This window comes from Gobio gobio, assembly GCF_949357685.1.
Source record: "Gobio gobio genome assembly, chromosome: 1".
Classification (NCBI taxonomy): Eukaryota; Metazoa; Chordata; class Actinopteri; order Cypriniformes; family Gobionidae; genus Gobio; species Gobio gobio.
The window spans coordinates 55869712-55891017 of NC_137097.1; the positions used below are offsets into that span (position 1 = coordinate 55869712).

Below are 21306 nucleotides of genomic sequence, written 5' to 3' on the forward strand. Positions count from 1 at the left end.
TAGTAGTCGCCTACATGTAGGCTAAATATAAAGAAATATCTTTCAAATTAAATCACGAAATAATTACAAATTAAATTATTTAAATCTAATTATTATGCCAAGCAAAATTACCCAAATAAATGTAAACGAACATTTACGTAGTGTAGGCTGGCTATATTAGGTGCATATAGATGGCTGTAGCCTACATTTAGTTACATTTTATCAAATCATTTTGGCTGCTTATTTTTGCACATTCATGCACTTTTATAAATTACATGGCTTTGATGATCAAAAATGTAAATGAACGGAAATTACTATTTTTAGGCCTAATCCTCAAAATCCAACATATAGTGTAGTAGAATAGTCTAGGCCTATAACAAAATGTTCTGGCATTTGTTAATGAAACCCTGGAACCGGGAAATGATCTTTGCAGTTAAAAAAATAAAACATGGTTTTAAACATTATTATTATTCTTACAATCGATGTTGACATTCCGCAATTGGCAGTCTCTGCGCATGCGTAGTCGTTGCCCCTCCTAGTAACGTCTTTATTCTTTGCCCCTGCGTTTTCCGTGGAAACCCCTTGAATGCGTGGAGTCGGTGGGTTGTTTTCGAAATCGCATGTAGTCAGCGCGTTCAAACTGTGATTTAAACCTCTATGTGGTCACCAGCGTTGACAACGGGACGACTGGATTACCGCGGCAGTATTTTGATAAAAGGAGGACCGGTTTTCTTGCTCTTTTTGTTTTAGCGTTTTGTAGGTTTTCCTGTAGTCTTTTGTTTTTTTGTATGTGTAATGGACGCCATTTTAGGTTGATCGCACTAGCTGCTGCTAGCACATTGTTTCAGGCCTTGCTTCAAACTACGTCGGTTTGCGTTTTGTTGAAATTTGGACTACACCGAACAAACATTTCGGAGGAACTTTGATGCGGACACTTGGGCGACATATTTTGCAGGACTCTACACGTTCACCTATACGGACACCTTTTGAACTCTATATTTCTTTATCAGAGTTGGACCTTACGGACAGCTCACGGCTAACCGCCATATGGTCCTGGGACATTGAGAACCCGCAGGAGAATTTCTGGCTTCGGCTGGGAAATTCCGTGGACTAAAAGTCACTTGCGTCTTTAAGATTGCGTGTTGCACTTGATCACAATCTTTGAACACTTGATATTTTCAAATCGCAGTTATTCACTTGAGGCAAAATCCACACGACCTCCTAAGTGGTGACTCTTGGTTAAAGAGAGTGTTGAGATGAGCAAATATGGCTATTATTATTCTTAAATTGTTAAGCTGATAAACTGACATTGAGTAAGGTTGATCGCTGGGAGAGCCCACGCGATTGTGCGAATTGTAGTTGAGTTTGGTTGTGTGTGGTGGTATCTGACCACAAGGATTGTTTAAACATGTCTTGTGTCCATTACAAGTTTTCTTCTAAACTTAACTACGACACGGTCACCTTTGACGGCCTTCACATCACGCTCAGTGATTTGAAACGCCAGATCATGGGGCGAGAAAAGCTGAAGGCCGCGGATTGCGACCTACAAATCACCAACGCTCAAACTAAAGAAGGTAAGCTGGGCAAACGAGTTATTTATGTATAGTCTTTGAGGTTGCTTAAAACTAATACTAACATAACCTGAAAGAATACATGTAAGTTACATTTTAGTAATTTTTGAATAGGAAAACGTGTTTATTACTGTAGTTAGCGCAAAGCTAATGTTTGCTAGCTAACGTAATAAGGCCAAATCCTGACTAGCAACAGCGCTGTTTTTTTAAATGTCGAGTTTTTAACGTTTGTGAAATCAACTGTTATGATTATTACGGTAGTGTATTTATGAATGTTGATTACATTTAACCGTTTATTTTGCCCGTAACTTACACTTGTTGTGAAGACTCCATTTTGTATACAAGTTAAGTTAACGTTACGTGTTTTCGACGCGTCCTTATAGAAAATGAATGGGAAATGTGGCATGTTGATGAATGGTCGTGTCGTTATTGTCTTTGTTTACAGAATACACTGACGATGGAGCCCTCATCCCCAAAAACTCGTCTGTCATCATCAGGCGAATCCCTATTGGAGGGCTTAAGTCGACAAGCAAAACATATGTCATGTAAGTACATTAACACTTGAATTTGCTTTTAACACCTGCACTGCAGTGTTTTGTAAGAAGGCTGTTCTCAAAGCAGAGCCTTTAGGTTCTGATTTTTTTTTTAAACATAGTTCACCCCGGAACTTTAATTTGTCATTTGCCTAAAATTGTCCTAATATTAATCCAAACCCCTAATGTTCTCTTGCATTGAAGTTGTCAGTTTATTCACATTTCTGTATAATTTTCAATTATTCATTAAATGTCTTGATATAAAATAGTGGTCTTTTTTTTGTTGGCAAGTTGAAAAAAAAAAATCCATAGGGGTGATTGGGACACTTTGAGATGACTTGGAAAAAAGTGTCCCAATCAACCTGAATTTATCCCATCATTTTTTTTTATTTTTTATCCTTAGCAGAAAGTAATTGCCAACTTCAGATTGAAATGCACCTTATTATTAGCAGTTTTATTGTGGCCTTGCAGTAAATGTTGAAGAATCATAAGTGTTGTCATTTTAATTGGAAGTTAACCTCTCATTTTTTTCTGTTTTGCAGCGATCGATCTGAACCAAGTGGATCTTCAAAAGCAGTATGTAAAAACACCTCATTTCCTTGTCTCATTACACACATTTTCAAACTCCTCAGCAGCAATGCTTTGTCTTGAAATAATTAAATTAAATTTCTTATGCTCCTCAATGTTGTCTTTGAAACCTGTTTGAAGATAACAAAGTGTGTTGAGCTTAATGTTTATATTGTGTGATTCGCTAAAGCTGTTGCACTGATTTTTCATGTTTTTTTATACAATTTCCAGTGTGTACAGAAGTCTGTGCGCATGCTAATTACACTGTTTCACATTGAATAAGTCATCTACAAATATGAATTCTGTTGTACAGTGTAGTGTAAGATCATATTGATCTACATATTTCTTGAACATGGCCAATGTTCAGTTTGTTTGTCCTTAAAGTGGCACATCTGTAAAAAGCTGTGTTTTTTTGTTTTGTTTGTTTTTAAATAAAAATATGCATTGTGTTATTTATTAATTTCATCTTGTATCATACAGCTTCAGTGTCTGACTACTTATGTTTACTCAATTGCTATTACAAGGCACAATAGTTTAATTTAGTTGTGTGGATGTGTGTGTGTGTGTGTGTGAGAGAGAGACTGAGTTTTCATCAGTGTTTTACCTTAAACATAATGAGCCTTGCCTTCGACTAACTAGGTGAATCATGTATATATATTTATTACTGGCGATTTGTTCTTGACTTGTCTCTGTGTTTAGGAAACTGGCTCTTGGCGTTCAAAGGATAATCAAACAAGACTTGGCTCTTATGCAGTTTTAATTATTTAATTTTCATATGTGGAAAACAAATTATCTGTAGTTGTAGAACTTAATTTATATTCCCTGCTTTAGTTAAAACTGTACACTAAATTCTCTGTGAATTTTCCAATATCGTTTCTTTTGAGAGAGCCAATTGTTGCAGAAATTGTACATCTTAGGCCAATATAGACGTTGTGACTGCAAATATACAGTTGCTTAACTATAATATGTGACAAGAATAGGTCATTCCAATTTTAATGAATGTAACTATTTGAACAGTCATACCCAAGAGGTGTTCTCTTACCCTTTACATTTGAAAAATTACATTGGTTCGTGTAGCATATTGCTGTATTTTACAAAAGCTATTGGGGAATGGAAGAGAGAAACATTTGGGTGAAATTCCAGACCAGCTGTTTATTCAACAACTGTACAGTTGTATAAATACGAATCTTACATTTTGGCATTTATAGTGAGATTTTGTTTTTATTGGCGATTGGTCAGCGTCAGTGGTAGGGTGATTATTGGGCACAACTTTTGTAATTACAGATCGTTTCAGTTAGTGTTTGTCATTCTGACATGACACATTGTGCTAAAAAGTGTGAAGTTATTCTAACAAAACTAAACTCTTTTTTTTTTTTTTTCACCACCCTCTTTTTTGAACATTGTACTTTAATGCCCCACAGAAGTCTGCTTATTCATATTTGAATCATGTGACTTGTATTTTTTTTGTCCATATTTGATGTCTTATTTCTAATGTATGCAAAACAGCTACTGGGCCAGTTGCATAAACCTAGCCATTATGATAAGACTGTGTCTTAAGAACTAGTTTGATCAACTTGCTGTTAACCAAGGGGTGATCAATCAATCGTTTTAAATTGCCATTAGACCAATCTACCTTTTTAAGTAACTGGCTTTAATAAAAATTAGGACCAGTCTTGAAGAAAAAAAGTAGATGACTAACTTTTAAGACTAGTCTAAGCAGTTTATGCAACCGGCCACTGTGACAGATGAACACAAACTATGCTATAATGCTATACATTTTTTTTTCTTGTGTTAGCACTTGTAGTTTGCTTCTCTCCCATGTACTTATGTGATGTTGAGACCCAAACTAGCTATAAAAGCATTTACCCGCTACAAGGCACATTATGTAGGACCCTTATTTACAAAAGTACCTAATTCCAGTGAACAGTTTCAAATATATATTTCATATACTATATGGGCTGTTGTATTATAGTTATATTTTCTATATGAATAAATTGCATTTTCTATATGACTTACTGTACAATAAAACTTCAGTGTTTAACTCCCTCACATCTTTCTTAAGGCCCTGTGTGTTCACTTTCCGTAGGGTTTTTTGAAGAGTTATATCTTTCTTAGATTGCAAGTAATTGGCACAGTCTGTGAAAAAGCTTTGAATCTATACCTTTTTTTTATTCATAGTGATTCAAAGGTCAACGATATCCATTCATTGGTATTGACTAGTGTTGTCAAATGTACCGGTACTACCAGTACCAGTCGGTACAAAAAAGTTGATATTTCTTTAGTACCGGGTATATTCGGTAACCACTGATATACGCTGCTTTCAAACACACTTGTTTGTTGTTCGTTTGAGCGCTCTTGAGCATAAAAGGTTTCTATTTACAATGTGTTTTTACAAGCGTTGTGCATTTTAGCCAATCACAATCATATCTGTTGAGCACGTGAACACGATGGCCTATCAGAGGTGCTAATCAGCAAGTCAGAATTTGCTTAACACCTCTGAAAGCTATTTGGTTTTGTTCAACTTGAACCACATATTCATCAATCCTATCATTATAACCAACAAAGAGTAAACACAATGTAAATAAGAGAATCATTTGTACAATTAAGAGCTTTTTTGTTATAACAGGAGTTTTTACGGAGAGTGCAGAATTCCCGTAGCTTGCGCTTTAGAGATTGACAGTCGTTAGTGATTAAAAAGGACTCTTCTCTTGCTTTTTGTTTATTATCCATTCTCAATCTAAATACAAGTTTAATTTTTCATGCTGCCAAGTAAACTGCAAAGTTTCTGAATTCACAACCGTTTTTAATTGCTCAATTGAATCTGAAACTGCAATGATTTACAGTGGTAACCAATGGATGAGACCAAACGGACAATTTTTAAAGTACTTAATTCAACTGTTTTTGCTATGGGTACCAAGAACCAAAATAATTTACTAGTAATGGTACCGACTACTGAAGTTTTGGTACCTTGACCACCCTAGTGATGAACAAGATGATAAAATATGTAATGTTCGATTAACTGTGGTGTTTAAACAAACGCTTTTAAACAAATGTATTTTGTTTCCATTAGGGTTTGGTTGAAATATTACTAATTGATGTTTATATAGTGTTAACTTTGAAGACTTTGATTTGTCCAATTTTCTCTCCATTGGGCATGATAGATTTGTGCCTTGTCATAGTGGTGAACCCCTCTTTGTTTTAATGTTTTTTTTCCCAATGACAGATTGATGATTCTTCATCCATTTCACTGGCCCTGCTTTCAAAGGTATTTTGAACTCTGTAACTACTTGATACACTCTGCCCTCCTCCATCTAACTTAAGTGTTTTGGATTTGGCAAGCCATAATTTAGGCACAAGATTTTTATATATTTTTTTGTTGTTGGTCAAATCTTGTGGTTTGTCACATCCAGTTTGTGTTTATGCTTAGATTTTTAAGTGAAATTGATTGTGTAATACTCAATGTGAAATTGTATGTTTTGTTATTATCAGGAGTATCATATTGATTTAGCGTTTTGTATTATGCTGCATATCAGTAATCACATTAATTTAAAATGTAAGATTTATATTTAGAATTGTTGATATGTGCTTATTGTTTGTGATAATTGTGGTGTTACTTGTGTGAAAGCCTGGTCCTGTAAAGAGTGAGCCAACTGCCTTTTATCAGTGTGAAATACCGTATAATCCTCTTGCCCGCATGCTAATTGCATTTTTTTTCCCCTTCGAAAAATGAGGCACTCTGGAATCCTGTTGTAATCTTTTGTTCTTTTCACATTGAAGATCAAAGCTCTGGATTTTTAAAAAATTCCCTCAGCTATTCATTTATGGACTTTTTTTGTAGAGAAATGTGCAATATTTTTTCTTTATACTGGACTTTAAAGACATCAGTAGCATTTACTCTATATGAACAATGATTAATTGTCTTTATTCTTCATATTATGTGAAAATGCTTCACAATAGTGTAATTTTGGTGCAATATCAAATTTGAATTTCAAGTTGATCATGCCATTTTATTTTGCTACTATGTACGTCTTATGCCATGACTGCATTGCTTGCGTTAGTGTGAAAATTTTCTGTTCATCTGACATACCCATAAGACCTTCTGATAAAACTAAATAAATGGAGAAAATTCTCTTAGACCATGGGCAGTGCATGTGTGTAGTTGGATGAGAGTGAAGCCTTGCATGAGAGTCGGTTTGTCTTTTTGATAATGAATAAATACATGTGCTCTCGTGCTATGGTTAATATAAAATGTGTTGTCCCTTTGTTTCTCATTTCAAGGCCTGAGGTGGTACTCATACTTTCACGTTTTAGTATTTTTAAAGATCACGCACTGATAGAGGCAAGAAGCTGCTTCTTACAGGACAAGGTTTCAGTAAATCTCTGGGCTCGATTGAACATTCCAACATTGATTTTATTTGTGAAAAAATTATTACTTGTTAAACAGACAGCCAATCTTGCTGAAACAAATGCATCAGAGGAAGACAAAATAAAAGCAATGATGTCTCAGTCCAACCATGAATATGACCCAATCCAGTAAGTATGCAATTCAAGACATAGGCATTATATTTTAAAATTACTCTCAGCATTAATTCTAACATGAATTTCTATTCATTAGTTATGCAAAGAAGCTTGTTGGTCCACCTCCACCAAACTACACATGCTTTCGTTGTGGAAAAACTGGACATTATATCCGAAACTGCCCAACAAATGGGGTAATTGGGTTTTCATTACCACAGCTGCTTTATTACAATTGTTTTGAACTTGGTGACTATAATTCTTTGCATGTGTAAGCATTTTTTACCATTAGTATGCTCATTTAGTCAGAGAAGAAATTTAACCTTGCATATCAACCGTGTGTTAGCAGGATCGAAGTTTTGAAGCTCCTCAACGGATAAAGAAAAGCACTGGAATTCCTCGGAGTTTCATGGTGGAGGTTGATGATCCAAACAGAAAAGGAGTCATGTTGACCAACAGTGGAATATATGCCATTCCTACTATTGATGCGTGAGTATACTTGGCCTTTCTCTAAATGATTGTTAAAGGAAAATGTCAATATTTATCACTTCTGCCACTGTTATGCAAAACCATCAGAGTAGGCGCGTCAACGTTTCAATTTCGTTAATCATATTGTGCTTGCTTTGTTTAGTGAGGCCTATGCCATTGGGAAAAAAGAAAAGCCACCATTCCTGCCCCAAAATCAGTCTTCATCTTCAGAGGAAGAAGATCCTGTACCTGATGAGCTGCTGTGTTTAATCTGCAAAGATCTTATGACAGACGCTGTGGTTATCCCCTGCTGTGGAAATAGCTACTGTGATGAGTGTAAGTGTCTCTACAAAGAAATGTCAGAAAGGTGAAGTGTTTTTGGAAGCTTACAGTCTGTTGGTATCCACAGGTATTCGAACATGTTTGCTGGAGTCTGAGGAACATGTTTGCCCAACCTGCAAACAATCGGATGTATCTCCTGATGCTTTGATCGCGAACAAATTCTTGCGCCAAGTAAGAAATCCCTATCTTAATCGTTGTTAAACACCAGCGTTTATGCTTCTAACTTAATAGTAGAACATTAACGCAACCTTTTTCTTTCCAACTCCAGGCAGTGAATAATTTTAGGAATGAAACCGGATATACCAAGAGGATTCGAAAAGCTACAGTTGCTGCTCAAGTAGCTGCTTCTGCCCAAACACAGGCTACTGCTCAGCGGCCACCTCTGAGACTGGCAAGCTCACGCCAACAGGACCCTCTTATGGCCAATGTTCCGAGCTCAACAGCTGATAGCACACCTCCCCAAAGCACACCTGCTGCCCCTTTATCTCCTGTTAGCACTCATCAGCCCTCCAGCACCCCACCACCTTCTAGCAGCTCTACTGTACACAGCAGCACTGCGCCTGCAGTATCAAACTATAGTCCTGCGATGAACTCTCCTCAACACTCTACTGAGCAGGATGACCCTCCTCCATCTAAGTAAATAATTTTCTAGCACTTCAGAGGATCCACTGGTTGTGTAAAACATGAGGTACCGGGTTTGAATATATCTATGTTGTTAATGTGGGTTTTTTTTCCCCCCAGGGAACCAGAGGTTGCAGCATCTACTGTTGTGCCTTCATCAGAGCCCTCTGTCCCAACAAGTTCAGCTTTTTCAAAGGTATTACCTTTTTACAGTATGCTTTAAGTTGGCTAATATAAGAGAATAACATAGGCTATTACAGGGTGACCGCGGGTCCTTAAAGAGTCTTAAAAAAGGTTTTCCTTAAATAAGGCCTTAAAGGTCTCATGGCATGGCATTTTTCTATTATTTTGTTTCCTGAGGTGTACTTATGTTGTTAGTTTGATTTTTACATCAAAAAATGTCATAATTTAGAAATAAAAGGCATTTTTTCTATATTGATGTTTGCCCTCTGGCTTGAATGCCCTGTTTCAAGGGGTGTGTCTGCTGTGAGACTTCAGTAAAAACGCCCACTGTTGTGATTGGCTGACATCTTTGCATTTGAAATGAGTATCAGATCTTGTAGTGGAGGGGGCTAGGTCTACGAGGCACGAGCAGGCACGAGCCTGCTGCCAGAGAGACGGATGGACCTGAGTTCACTTCTCATCAGTTCATCGTCTCAGTTCAGTGAACTGTTCTAGTGACTAGCATATACTTCAGGTTATTAGTTTATTTCTAGTCGGAGGGGCTGTCACTCATGTCAGAAAGTTAGTAACTTTAGTAAATTATGGATCAGCGCTGACTCAAGACGCGAACAGTTTAGAACGATTCAGTCCGATTTGGTGAACTGGTTCGACCGGTTCACTAAAAAGAACCGGTTCAAAAGAATGATTCGTTCGCGAACCGGACATCACGGACCAGAGACGGAGCGATTTGCTACCAAAACAAAGTTATATTGTATAGAGTTGTGAGCGCTGTGAGCGCGAGTTTATTGTGTTTGTATCTGAGAGTTCTGAATAAACACGAGTCCCAGTCACGCCGAGTCAGTCTTCATCCTTATTCTGCCAACTTTGTAACACGTAGGCCTAATGTACCATTACAGCTGTCGAGATGAACGAGTTATGTAGTAAGTGTTGATTATAGCTTTATTTTTAGATATTTTCCTATCATATGAAAAGCGTCAGTGACGCACGCGCATTTGCGCAGCGCAAACAAAAACAACAGCAGTAATCGAATGTAATCCAGTTTATTGTGGGGAAAGCTGGCTAGCCTGGAGACCCTCACGCTTACCCCGCTTCTACTGGGGGTCGGTGATGTTGAAGGCCGACCGGTCAGTGCAGCCCGAGCTTCGGCATGCGTGAGGTTTATCTCTAAAGATGTGAGTCTGCCGATGTTGAGCAGAACTGACTGTATGAGTTACTCACAACTATATGGACATTTTAGAACCGATAGACGCGACGAGGACGTACAAAAACACTGACTCGCAAGGTAGAAAACACTGTTCTGTCGGGAGAGAGAGAAGCCGCAGCACGAATAATAAAGTTCTGTGTGAACTTGAATAATTAGCTACACATCAGAAATCACTGATCACAGATCAGAAGGAACTGAAAAAATACTGTTTTCATTTGTACATCCAAACACTGAGAAACTGCCAGCATTCACTCGTTCACAAGCCATGATCTCTCGAGGACAAATATAGCGCTTGCATGGGCGTGCCAAATTCTCTGGGCGGAGGAAAGGGAGGTAACCGTTCCCGGTATGACTTCATAACAGGAAAATTTCAGATCAGCTCGTCTGATACCCCTTTTCCAAGGCAGTGCTAGAGCTAATTCAGAGCCAGAGCAAGTCCCAGTTCATAGTTGGTTCGACTGAGGAGCCTTCTAAGAACCGTTTGCTTTTCCACATGCTGAGAGCCACAACAGAGCCATGTCTTACGTCACTGTATACGTCTCATCTTTCTCAGCAACGCTAGCGAGGCAGCGGCAGTGTTGCCAAGTCTACGGTTATGCCGCAGGCTTTTTTTCATGACCGCGGCTTGAAGCGACCCCAATTATGTAATATTTAGCCCCGGGAATGCGAATTTTAGTAGGCAACCATGCCAAAAAAACACACATTTTACCCCCAAATGTTATTTTTACCGGGGAAGCCCCCCTGAATTGCGATTGGGCTTGTTTTGAGTAGCAATTGGGCGAGTTTTGTTGTGAAAACCTGGCAACCCTGGGCAGCGGGAAACACACACACACCAGGCTTGTTCAAGATGCATCGGCGCTGCGCACACGATCCACGTATGATAAAAAACGCATGAGTGAATCAAAAGCATAAGGAGTCATATGCTCTCGCTGGACTTGTTATCATACTGCGATCGGTCTCTGCACAGCACAGCTGCAAACAAGCCTTCCATCAACAATGCAAACGTTGCGTTACTGTTGATTCACATGGCTTTACGATCCTACATCGGCATCAAAACACAACGAAAACACAGCGAATCCAACGCATTCATGCAGTTCGCCGTAATTTGTATAGACGGAGATTACAAACGAGCAGCAGCTGTTAGCTCCATTAGCTGCTATTTCACAATGGCGGATCTCCAGTTTGTGTTGGTCTTGTTGACACCACCCCCATCGCCTGACGGAATCGGTTCTTACTTCTAGCCCTGTTCTAGCCCAGCAATGTTTTGGTGCTACTTAAGAACCACTTTTCCTGGCTCGGAGCTGGGGCTTTGGGTGTGGAAACACAAAGAACCGATTTGAAACTAGGCTCTGGCTCCGATCTAGCTCTGGCTCTGCTTTGGTGAAAAAGGGGTATGAGCTGTCATTTTCTCAAAGGCAGAGAAAGACAGCCAGAACAGTTTTACACCGATCAAAATTTCTAGCCACTTGGGGACAATATTCAGGCTAGGGGTACTCATATTAATGTTGAAAAACCTCATAAAATGAGAAAAATTTTAAATTCAGACCAATAAATTCTATATTTTTGGTTACATTACCGGAAAAAAATTCTCCAGTCTGACGGACACTGTGACTGTTATCATTGGAAAAACCTCAGACAGATTTCTCCCCGCTGTAACGTTAGTCACTGCTTCGTCATCAGAGAGAAGTGCGGTGGCAGAATCCAGTCGAACTACAGCTAACGTTAGCTGACCAGCCTCCTAACTAGTTTAGATGGGTTCATGCAAGTTTACAACAAATGGCAGCATCATATCACGAGAATGATTCTTCTGATTTTATTACATTCAGTGATGGATAATGGATAGTGTATTTCTGGTATCAGTGTCGCGCTGTTGTTGAGGCTCGCGCTGCCTGACTGTTTGTGAGAAACTCTCATGGAGAAATAAAATTTGCGTAATGGCAAACATAAAGAAATTCGCAGAAGAAACATACTGAGGTAAAAATGTAACAGGTTTAGTTTATTTATAATATAGTCCTGTAATTAAATAATATACCATGACAAAGGAGCTATTTTGCTGAGTATTTTCACGAGTTCACGTTACATTACAAGTTCAACAAACACGTAGTAAAGTTACTTACATTTTAGACACAATATTCACTGTTTTGTTCAGTTTCACCAACGAAAAACAATGACAACCGCAGAAGGAAGATATTTCGCGTTCTCCCAGCGACACTCCGCATGTTGTTTTTTTTCCAGCGCTTTGAACCAGTCGGTTGAAATGAAGTGACTTACTGCCACCTACTGGTGGTTTAGTGTATTTAAATTTAATGTTATGTGTTTAAACATTTCTTACTCGTATAGGCCTATTCAAAATTGTATTTAAAACATTAATCTCATAACATTATTTTTTGCAGTTGGAATTTTACACTGTAAATTATTTAATTTGATTGGTAACAGCCCTATAGTAAATTCTTGAAATTTCTAAACTGTACTTTTAAGAGCACTGATGAATATATTACTTCAGAATAAATTGTTAATACCACCAAAAAGCTTGGTGATACTATATGATACTTTGTGGGGATAAATTGGGCTTTTATTGTTACATTACACTGTAGTAGACATCAGTGAACATCTCAACTAGCCTGTGTTATGAAAGATACAACAGAATGATTTGATTTTACTTTATGCAATGTGTAAAATGTCCATACATAAATTAAAAAAGAAGTGTACTAATGGGAGTAGTAATTGGCAACATTTTCATTAGAATATCTAATATCCTGGGAATATTGATATATAATTTTTTTTCCTGTTCACTCATTGTGTCTTCCAAAATGCCTGATTTACATGCTTTAAGTGCTTTTAAGTTGCTCTGTCCACTACATTGGACGTATGGAATCAAGGTCCTATTTAGTAACATAAGTAAGTTTAGTAAGTCATATGCTGGTTTTGAAACCCCATAATACTTTTCCGAGATATTGATTTACAACAAACTATTTGAAAATTTAGATTTAAATGATAATTGCAAAATGTAATTTCCATAAGACTGTAAAATTTGATCATTCAGTCAGTGCCAGTCATATTTAGAGACAGGAGATGGAGTGGTCATGGTGAAACCTCCAAAATGGTATCTCTGAAAATCCCTGAATGTGCTCTTTACAGGACACCCAGACTTAAAAATGTGACGCGTATGGTGTCAGAAAAAAATCGCTAAAACATAATGTCCACTACAGTTAACAAAATGCTATGCTTGTGTCTCGGGGATAGTTTGTTTTCTTTTTGCATTAAATATTACATATACGCATGTAATATAATGTGTATTTCCATCATAGATTTGGTCTTAAATTTCACGTAAGGTGGTATTAAAAATGTCTTAAGTCTTAAATTTAACTTGTTCGTATCTGTAGACACCCTGTATTAAATAGGGCTGGGCAATAAAATGATAACGATATGTGACACGTAATCGATATCAATGAAAAATGTGTTCGAAAAAATCTTCATATGAAGAAACTAGGGATTGCGAAGCAAGTTTGGTTGCATGAACAAAGGCACTCACTCTCTGGTAGCCAAGCAATGTAGGGAGTGACACGCTAACAGCAAATCATGTCACCATATCAATTTTGGTTGCACCATATCGTTGTCCTGTGTTGGATTCTTCAGTAACAGAACCAGCGTGGAGTGATAAGTGGAAAATGAGTGCCGCGGCGAGCAAGGAAATTGTCGATAAAACAGGAAAACAAGTCAGTTCGCCAGTATGGCAGTTTTTTTTTTTTTATGAGTCGGACCGTATGTCGTCTGCAAGACCATCGTCCCCACCAAGTCTGGTAAAACCACAAACTTGTTTTACCACCTTAAGCTTTGTTTATACTTTCGTCTGGCTCCGCAGGGCGAGCCTCCGCTGACTGCGCAGCCTTGTCCGCTTGGGAAGGTGTTTATACTCAACGTGCTCACCGTTGTGCTATTCTTTGAAACAACAGAGGGCGACTCAAGTATATAAACCGTCAGGAAACAGCGGTGAGAAGTACACGCGTGACAATGTTTACTTTAGTAAACTTTACCAAAACCACACTATGAAAGAATCGTGTAAAACCCAGTGAACCCAGTATTACTTGTGACATTAGAACAGAATATATGTTTGGGAGAACATGTATACAACAAAATTAACGAGCTCTTAAACATTTTCTAATTTCTCTAAACATTTTCAATTAGTCTGTGAACATTTTTATTAAACATGGATCTTTATTTTCATTAAAAGGGCTTATTTCTGCTATTATTGGTTCATTTTGTAAATATAATATAGTAAGTAAATATAACTGATTTAGACGTGCAAACTGGGTGCTGGTGTGATGAGACGCCATGCTCGGCCAGATTCGCCTCAAACTCATGAATCTTCAGTTGTGCACGCAGTTACAAAATTTGACGTGCAGTCATGTACACCGCCAAGCGAAATGGGGTCTCTCTCGTACGGACCAGGTACGGATGCGTCGAGAACCCTTTGGAGCACAACCGTATTTGTCAGCAACCTCCAACAACATCTGCAGCTCCAACACTGTGCAAGCAGCAGACCACCTTGGAGAGGTATTCTGCTTCGGTGCCTTATGACAAAGCATCTAAACGGTAAAAAGAAATAACGGAGGCGCTGCACCTTAATGTTAAGAGATAATTGTTAAGTGTTCATTGTGATTTTAGACTTATGTTTACATTTTAATTATTTGAGTGTTTTCCATGCTGCCTTTATAACTGAGGGAATTATATTTTTTAAAATGTAATATATTTTTCTCCTGGTCCTTATTTTAAATAGGTCATAAAAAGTATCAATAATTATCGACATCGACCGATACAGTATCGTGATACAGTTTTCAGCCATATCGCCCAGCCCTACTATTAAACCATATTACATGAGCAAGTGTAGTTCCATTAAGACTAAAATATTGAGTAACTGGCATTTTAGATGCAAACCATAGAATAGAATTTGAATTCTGTGTTGCAAAAACAGACAAGCTGTTAAGTAGAGAGATTGGCAACTTTACTGTGCAGCCTTCAACCTGTTTCCATGAGTACAGTTTAGTGATCCCCCTCATCCCATTTGTGTTTTCTAGGGATTCCATGTTCCAGTAATTAGGAAGCCGAATATGCCCCAGCACCACATGCACAGACCAGGTAAGATAATATCAGCACAATCTGGGTGTCTTTTTTTTTTTTTTCTTTTTTTTTTTTTTTAAGACTTGGTGGTTTTAAATATTTTTTAAATATTTTTTTTAGGACAACCAAGGACCAGTGGACCAAGGCCAACTGGAAACCGTCCTACATGGGATCTGTAAGCATCAAAGATTGTATTTTTAAAATATTTCAGTTGATCCAAAAAAGTTGAATACTTGACTCGTCTATTTATCCTTTCAGGTCCACAAATAGAGGGAGAGCTCCTAATGAGCGAACACCAAGAACACAGCCTCCACCAGTGCAAAATCTTCCTCCTGTTATCCCTCCAGTTTTTGTGCCTCCTGCTCTATTTCCTCCTCCACCACATCCTATGCCTCAGCCACCTGGTGTTGTTCCTCAGCAGTATCCCATACAGTATCCTCCAGGACAGCAGCCTCCTCCTCCCTTCAACATTCCACCACCTGTATTTCCACCTGTCCCACCTAATGTGACAGCTCCGTGGGTGCCTCCCGGTGCCCAGCCACCTATAGCCAACCCTATCCCTTCTATGCCAGCAGCACCTTTTCTATCCAAGGAGGAGTTTTACCGCCAGCAGCGTAGACTGAAGGAAGAGTAAGAAGAGTTCTATCACAATATATATTAAAGTTATATTTAGTGAAATGGTTATTTGGCTCATTCATCATATGTATGCATGAAAATGGTTGTTTTGATCATAGCATGTTTTATTTATAGTGTCTTTGAGAGTTAACTTTTATTAAATCTGTATTGTGTGGATTTTTTCCCCTCTCATTCCTTTATAATCATGTGTGTTGTAATGAATAACCAAATTTTAACTGGAAAGTTTTATTTCCTTCCTGTCTTTGATAAATAGTTCCCAATGTCGATTCGTTACCAGGGAGAAGTCATCCAAACTTGAAGAGTTTACCAATGACTTTGCCAAAGAGCTTTTGGAATACAGAAAGATCCAGAAGGAGAGAAGGCGATCCTACTCTAGGTTAGGAATAATACAGGTCCACTGGCAAGCTCTCATTTTTAATGGGAAATGTTTTGCATCAACTAAATTGTCCTAAATTACCTTTCTTTTTCAGATCAAAATCTCCATACAGGGGTTCCTCCTACAGTGGCTCATCATATTCATATTCAAAATCTCGCTCTCGATCCAGATCACCACGCTCCTACTCTCGATCACCATCCCGATCTCGGTCAAGATCGCGCTCTCGTTCCCGATCACGCTCCTACTCTCGCTCACCATACAACCGCAGGGGCCGAGGTCGAAGCCGTAGCTATCGATCCAGGTCACGCACTCCTACATACCATCGCTCCCACAGTAGATCTCCATCGTATAGGGGTCGGGAGATGACTGCGATGGGAAGTGGAATCTATCGTTCCCGCTCCAGATCCCCAGTGTATAGAAATCACAGTCCCAGCAAGAAACTCCCACCCCCTTCTCAATTGGAGGGTGAGCGCAAATACACAGGGAGGTACAGAGAGCTCCCTCCTTATGATGCTAAGGCTTATTATGGCCGAAATGTAGACCAGAGTGACCCCTATGAAAGAGAGCGATACAGAGAGTGGGAAAGAGAGTACAGGGAGTGGTACGACAAATACCTTAAGAGTTATGACAACCCACCAAGTGGTCAAATGAGAGGCCGTGCTCCAGGCAGCAGAGATCCCTATACCCCTGAGCGTTTTGCTCCTCCCCGACCAAGAGAAAACTCCCCCTATGGCAGGGGACGTCGGGAGGATTACCCGCCACCACCTCAAAGCCACAGTGTTCCTCCGAGAGGCAGAGTTCCCATGACATACCAAGAGAAGTGTGCTGAGAAGTATGGCCACCTTCATGTCAACACCACTGGACCAGGGAGAGGGCTTAACAAAGATTCTTTGAAACCTATCAAGGACAGAGAACCAAGTGGCAGCACTGCTACAGACTCCAAGTCTCTGAAACATAAGAAACATCGCAAAAAGAAGAGAGATGATGGTGACCTCTTCAGCCACTCTGACTCTATGGATGAATCCAGGAAAGATGATCGTAAAGGAGACTCCATGCTGATGAATTCAAGCCGTGATGATGCCACACCTGTCAGGGATGAGCCCATGGATAGTGCTGCAGTGCCCTACAAGAGTACCCCTGAAAAGGAGAAGAGAGAGAGAAATAAAAGCAAAACTGACAAAGGTAAACGAAGGTCTGAAAGCAGTGGGCAGAAGAAGGAAGCATCAGGAAAGGTGTCAAAATCTACTAGAGAGAAGGAATCAGATGCACCGCGAGAGAAGGTGGCTCCCCCTGAACCAGCCATTAAGAGAGTCAAAGATGAACCATCCCACAAATCTGAAATAAGCAAACCTCAGTCTTCAGAGTCCAAACTCATGCTCCCACGCAAGTTGATGCAGTCTAGGCCCATTAAACACCACCAGGAGCTGAAGCCCATCAAAGATGAGCCCAAAAGCAAGAAGGAATCTGTGAAAGACCTTCCAAAGCAAGACAAAGTATCTGACAAAGATGGGAAGGTCCCCAAAAAAGAGCCAGAGAAACCTGTGAAAACTGAGGAGAAGATACCCACTAAGGCAGTTGATACCAAACAGGATAAAAAGAAACGGAAAGATGACAAGCCATCTGCAAAAGACCTGGATGTCCCTCCTGTGAAAATAGCAAAAATGGAAGTTGAAGTGGCCAAAAGCTCTCCAAAACCTAAACCTAGACTGGAGAGCGAAAGGCCAGTTGAGAAGGAGAAAGTAGCTATTCCGTCTCTGATGGATATTAAGCCAGAGCCTGTAAGAAAGATTAAAATCAACAGGGAAATTGGCAAGAGAATATCCAGTGTTGATCGGCCAGTTTCAGCAGAGGACTCCTCTCATGCCACAGGAAAGAGCAGGCAGGACAAGTCTAGAGGAAAATTCAAGAGGAAGGTGCATGTTTCTGATGGGTCAGGATCCTTATTGGTTGATTACACCAGGTAAGATAATTAAAATGCTAAAGTACTTGGCAACACTTTTCTTTTAATCTGTACCATCAACATCAATTTATTCATATTTTTTTGTGTTTGGCAGCACCAGCTCCACAGGAGGAAGCCCCATCAAAAAGCATGAGGAGAAACTTGACCTAAAGAAGACTGTGGTAAAGACCCTGGAGGAATACACCAATGACAGCTCCACCCCTGCTGAGGATGAAATCGTCATGATACAAGTGCCCCGTTCCAAATGGGAGAAGGAGGACTATGAATCTGAGGACGATGATTCTAAGGTTGCAAATAGAAAAGACAGCATCAACACATCCAGCGCTGCTCCTTTAGGGGAGAACAGTGCTGTGAAATCAACTGACAAGGAGTCTCCCCACGCTGAAAAAGCTCTGTCTGCCTCCAAAGAGGCAGATGTCAAACCTGCCAAGGACCCCACATCATGTGATAAGGAGAAAGATTCTGACAAGGACAAAGACAAAGACAGAGAGCGAGAACGGGACCGAGGGAAAGAAAGAGACCGCAGCAGCACTGCAGATCGTGAGATAATTGATAAAAGGAAACCTAGTGTACCTAATCAGGAGAGGGAGCGTGCACAGGAGAAAGGCAGTGACCATGGCAGTGAACGGAGCTCCTCTTCCCAGTTATCCAGAGACAGGCAAGCTGACCGGCCTGAACCAACCTCTAGAAAGCCAGTAGGTAGAGAGACAACTACAGGCCCTGCAAGTAGGAAACCTGAGCATAGAGATGATGCAAGAGACCACTTAGGCTCAAGATCAAAAGATGAGAGAAGTCCAATCAGGAGGAGGGCATCTCCCTCTAGGGTAAAGGACTTGCACACAGACTCGGGGAGAAAAACACTTGAAGCACCAGCGGAGTCGAATAGGAGTCCAAGTCCAAGTAGGAATAAGAGAGCATCATCGCAAAATGCCCCAGAGCCTAAACGAACCGGCCCAGAGGATCACAAAGGAGATCGGCCGTGCAGTAAGGAGAGCCAGGGTTCTAGGCATTCTGATGTGCGTCCTATAAAGGACCGGGAGCACAGGACTCCTCATAGAGCTTTGACTCCAGAGCCTAGGTCTGATGCAGAGAAAGGTGGCGTACATGGCGACCACACCAAAATCCCATCTGCACGCTCCACAAGACTGTCATCCGATTTAGCGCGGGAAACTGACGAGGCTGCGTTTGTCCCTGACTACAGCGAAAGTGATAGCGAGACATCGGACATTGAGAGCAAGATGGAGCAGAAGGGACGAGAGCGGGACAGCAGTGGCAGCCAGAGTCCAAGCCCCTCTGGAAGCCATGGACACAGCAGCAGCCCCAGCTCTCCAGGCAGTCAGGACAGTAAAAAGAAGAAAAAGGACAAAAAGGAGAAGAAGGAAAAGAAGAAACACAAGAAGCACAAAAAACACAAAAAGCATAAGAAACACACAAGTAATGAGTCTGAGTCAGAGCTCAAAGGACAGAAACACAAACATAAGAAAAAAAAGTCCAAAAAGAGCAAAGACAAAGATGACAAGGAGAAAGATGGAAGTGAAAGAGACGAACTCAAGGCAAAAGTATCAGTTTAATTCGTTTATAGGTTTAACCATTGATTTAATTTAATAATCATCTTTAAGAAGCATTGAAAATATATTTAGTTCAGCCTACTGGTTCAGCTTTCATTCTATTTGCTATTTCTCATTGGTTAACAACATGCTTTTTTTGTCTGACCATGCTAACCTCTCCTACCAATGCAAGAGAATAGCTACTTGAATGATAAAGGTTATTTGGGTTCTGAATTTTCAATAATATTTTGGTTCTCATTTAAAATAGTTGCAGATTCTCATTACATCATGGTTTTGCATTAAGGCCATTGTAGAGGAAGCACTTTAGAAATGTGAATGTGATTGCAGATTTGCAAAATTTGCAGAGTTGCAAAAGCCCTTTTGTACCTCATCTCTTGTATGTTTAAGTTGGAGAGAAACATATCATTTTGACAGTATGATAATATTGTTACAGAGGTAACTGGAGAGTGGTGTCCAGGCATTGGGGCACATTGATTTACAAATTGTATGTTTTTGCACTGTGAATAGTTCCTCTACTCTTTCGTTTTATTTTACTTCACCTTCACAAGAGTAATTTAAATTATCTGCTGAAATGGAATTGTAAATGTTTTGAGGGTAATAAATTTTTTCAGCAAATATAAATGGACTCTCATCTTGTTTATTTTCATGCTTTGGTAATAAAGATTTCCGACTGACCACAGTAGACTCTTTCTATTTGTCTATTTAAATGGAGTTAATTGGTAACACTTTATTTTACGTTGTTCCTTGTTACATGTACTTACTCCAGAAATAACAGTAAATTATACATGTGACTAGCCCTAAACCAAACCTTATTCCTAACCCTATAGTAAGTATTTGTTCATTAATACTCTGTACTTAATGTATAATTACACTATAACAAGGACACCTTAAAATGAAGTGTAACAGAGTTATTTATTGTATGTATATTGTCATTTTACTAGTACCAACTATTACATTTTGGGGGATTTTTAACTTCTCAATGAAGTAACTCCCTTCTGATGTCCATATCCTATTAAAATGTGTCTTACAACAGACATTTAAAGTAGTCTTTATGGCAATACTTTTGAAACTATTTTAAGCTTGCCTTAAGTGCCTTGCTGTGCTGTAACTTATTTATTTTTAAAGAAGAATCTAACACGTTAATAATGGTGGTCATTTGACATGCTTTTTGCTGAAATACTAAAAACTAGCGTTTCTAACAAACGATCAGTTCAGAATTACACTCAGTCAGACATCTTTTTCATGACTTCTGTCCTTTATTTTCTGTAGAAGGAATTGCTGTACATCTCATTTCCCAATGTCTACAATTAATCTTTTAAAAATATTTTTTTTATGATTAATGTACTTAAAGTACTTATAACTTCAATGTGATTTGTTTACTAATTATTGTTTAATTACTGTTAGTACTACATAATTAAAATAATTAATATTAAAATGTATATCTTGAATGTTGTCTATATATTTGAATGTGTCAAAGTGTGGCCTCAGAAAGGTGTTGAATACACTAATGCCGGAGAGGGTCACAGTGTACGGCACTCGTTTAAACTACTGGGAGTTTTGTTTAAACAAAACTTGCTTTTGATATATGCAAGTTTTAAGATATATGCATTAAAAAGTTACTGTCTTTCTCTGATAAAACCAGACTAAAGTGTTGATGCCTCATCC

At 39.1% G+C, this 21306-nt stretch overlaps 2 protein-coding genes across 4 annotated transcripts in view; both read left to right on the forward strand.

The window, feature by feature from the left end:
* The window catches only part of dus1l (dihydrouridine synthase 1-like), a 658813-nt gene that overhangs the window by 85486 nt on the left and 552021 nt on the right, over window positions 1-21306 (forward strand). The gene's annotated exons all lie outside the window — the stretch shown is intronic.
* On the forward strand, window positions 553-20316 carry rbbp6 (retinoblastoma binding protein 6). Of its 2 annotated transcripts, none has more exons than XM_079836016.1 (17): window positions 553-1553; window positions 1996-2095; window positions 2626-2659; window positions 5874-5915; window positions 7095-7183; window positions 7266-7362; window positions 7512-7654; window positions 7797-7969; window positions 8043-8146; window positions 8244-8611; window positions 8717-8792; window positions 15059-15119; window positions 15222-15276; window positions 15360-15731; window positions 15991-16113; window positions 16208-18073; window positions 18168-20316. In XM_079836016.1, the coding sequence occupies exons 1-17, from the start codon at window positions 1388-1390 to the stop codon at window positions 19642-19644; spliced, it is 5346 nt and encodes a 1781-aa protein (XP_079692142.1). In that variant the 5' UTR covers window positions 553-1387; the 3' UTR covers window positions 19645-20316. The 2 variants fall into 2 exon arrangements, with proteins under 2 accessions (XP_079692142.1, XP_079692143.1); XM_079836017.1 differs by having other exon boundaries at window positions 555-1553; window positions 7515-7654.

What these genes read in the sequence shown, in the direction of transcription:
- rbbp6 (XM_079836016.1), top strand. Translation starts at nt 1,388, where the DNA reads ATGTCTTGTGTCCATTACAAGTTTTCTTCTAAACTTAACTACGACACG. An exon ending in CACTGGCCCTGCTTTCAAAG is followed by an intron (nt 5,916 to 7,094) that starts GTATTTTGAACT and finishes CTTGTTAAACAG; the next exon opens with ACAGCCAATCTTGCTGAAAC. An exon ending in CAGCGTAGACTGAAGGAAGA is followed by an intron (nt 15,732 to 15,990) that starts GTAAGAAGAGTT and finishes TTTGATAAATAG; the next exon opens with TTCCCAATGTCGATTCGTTA.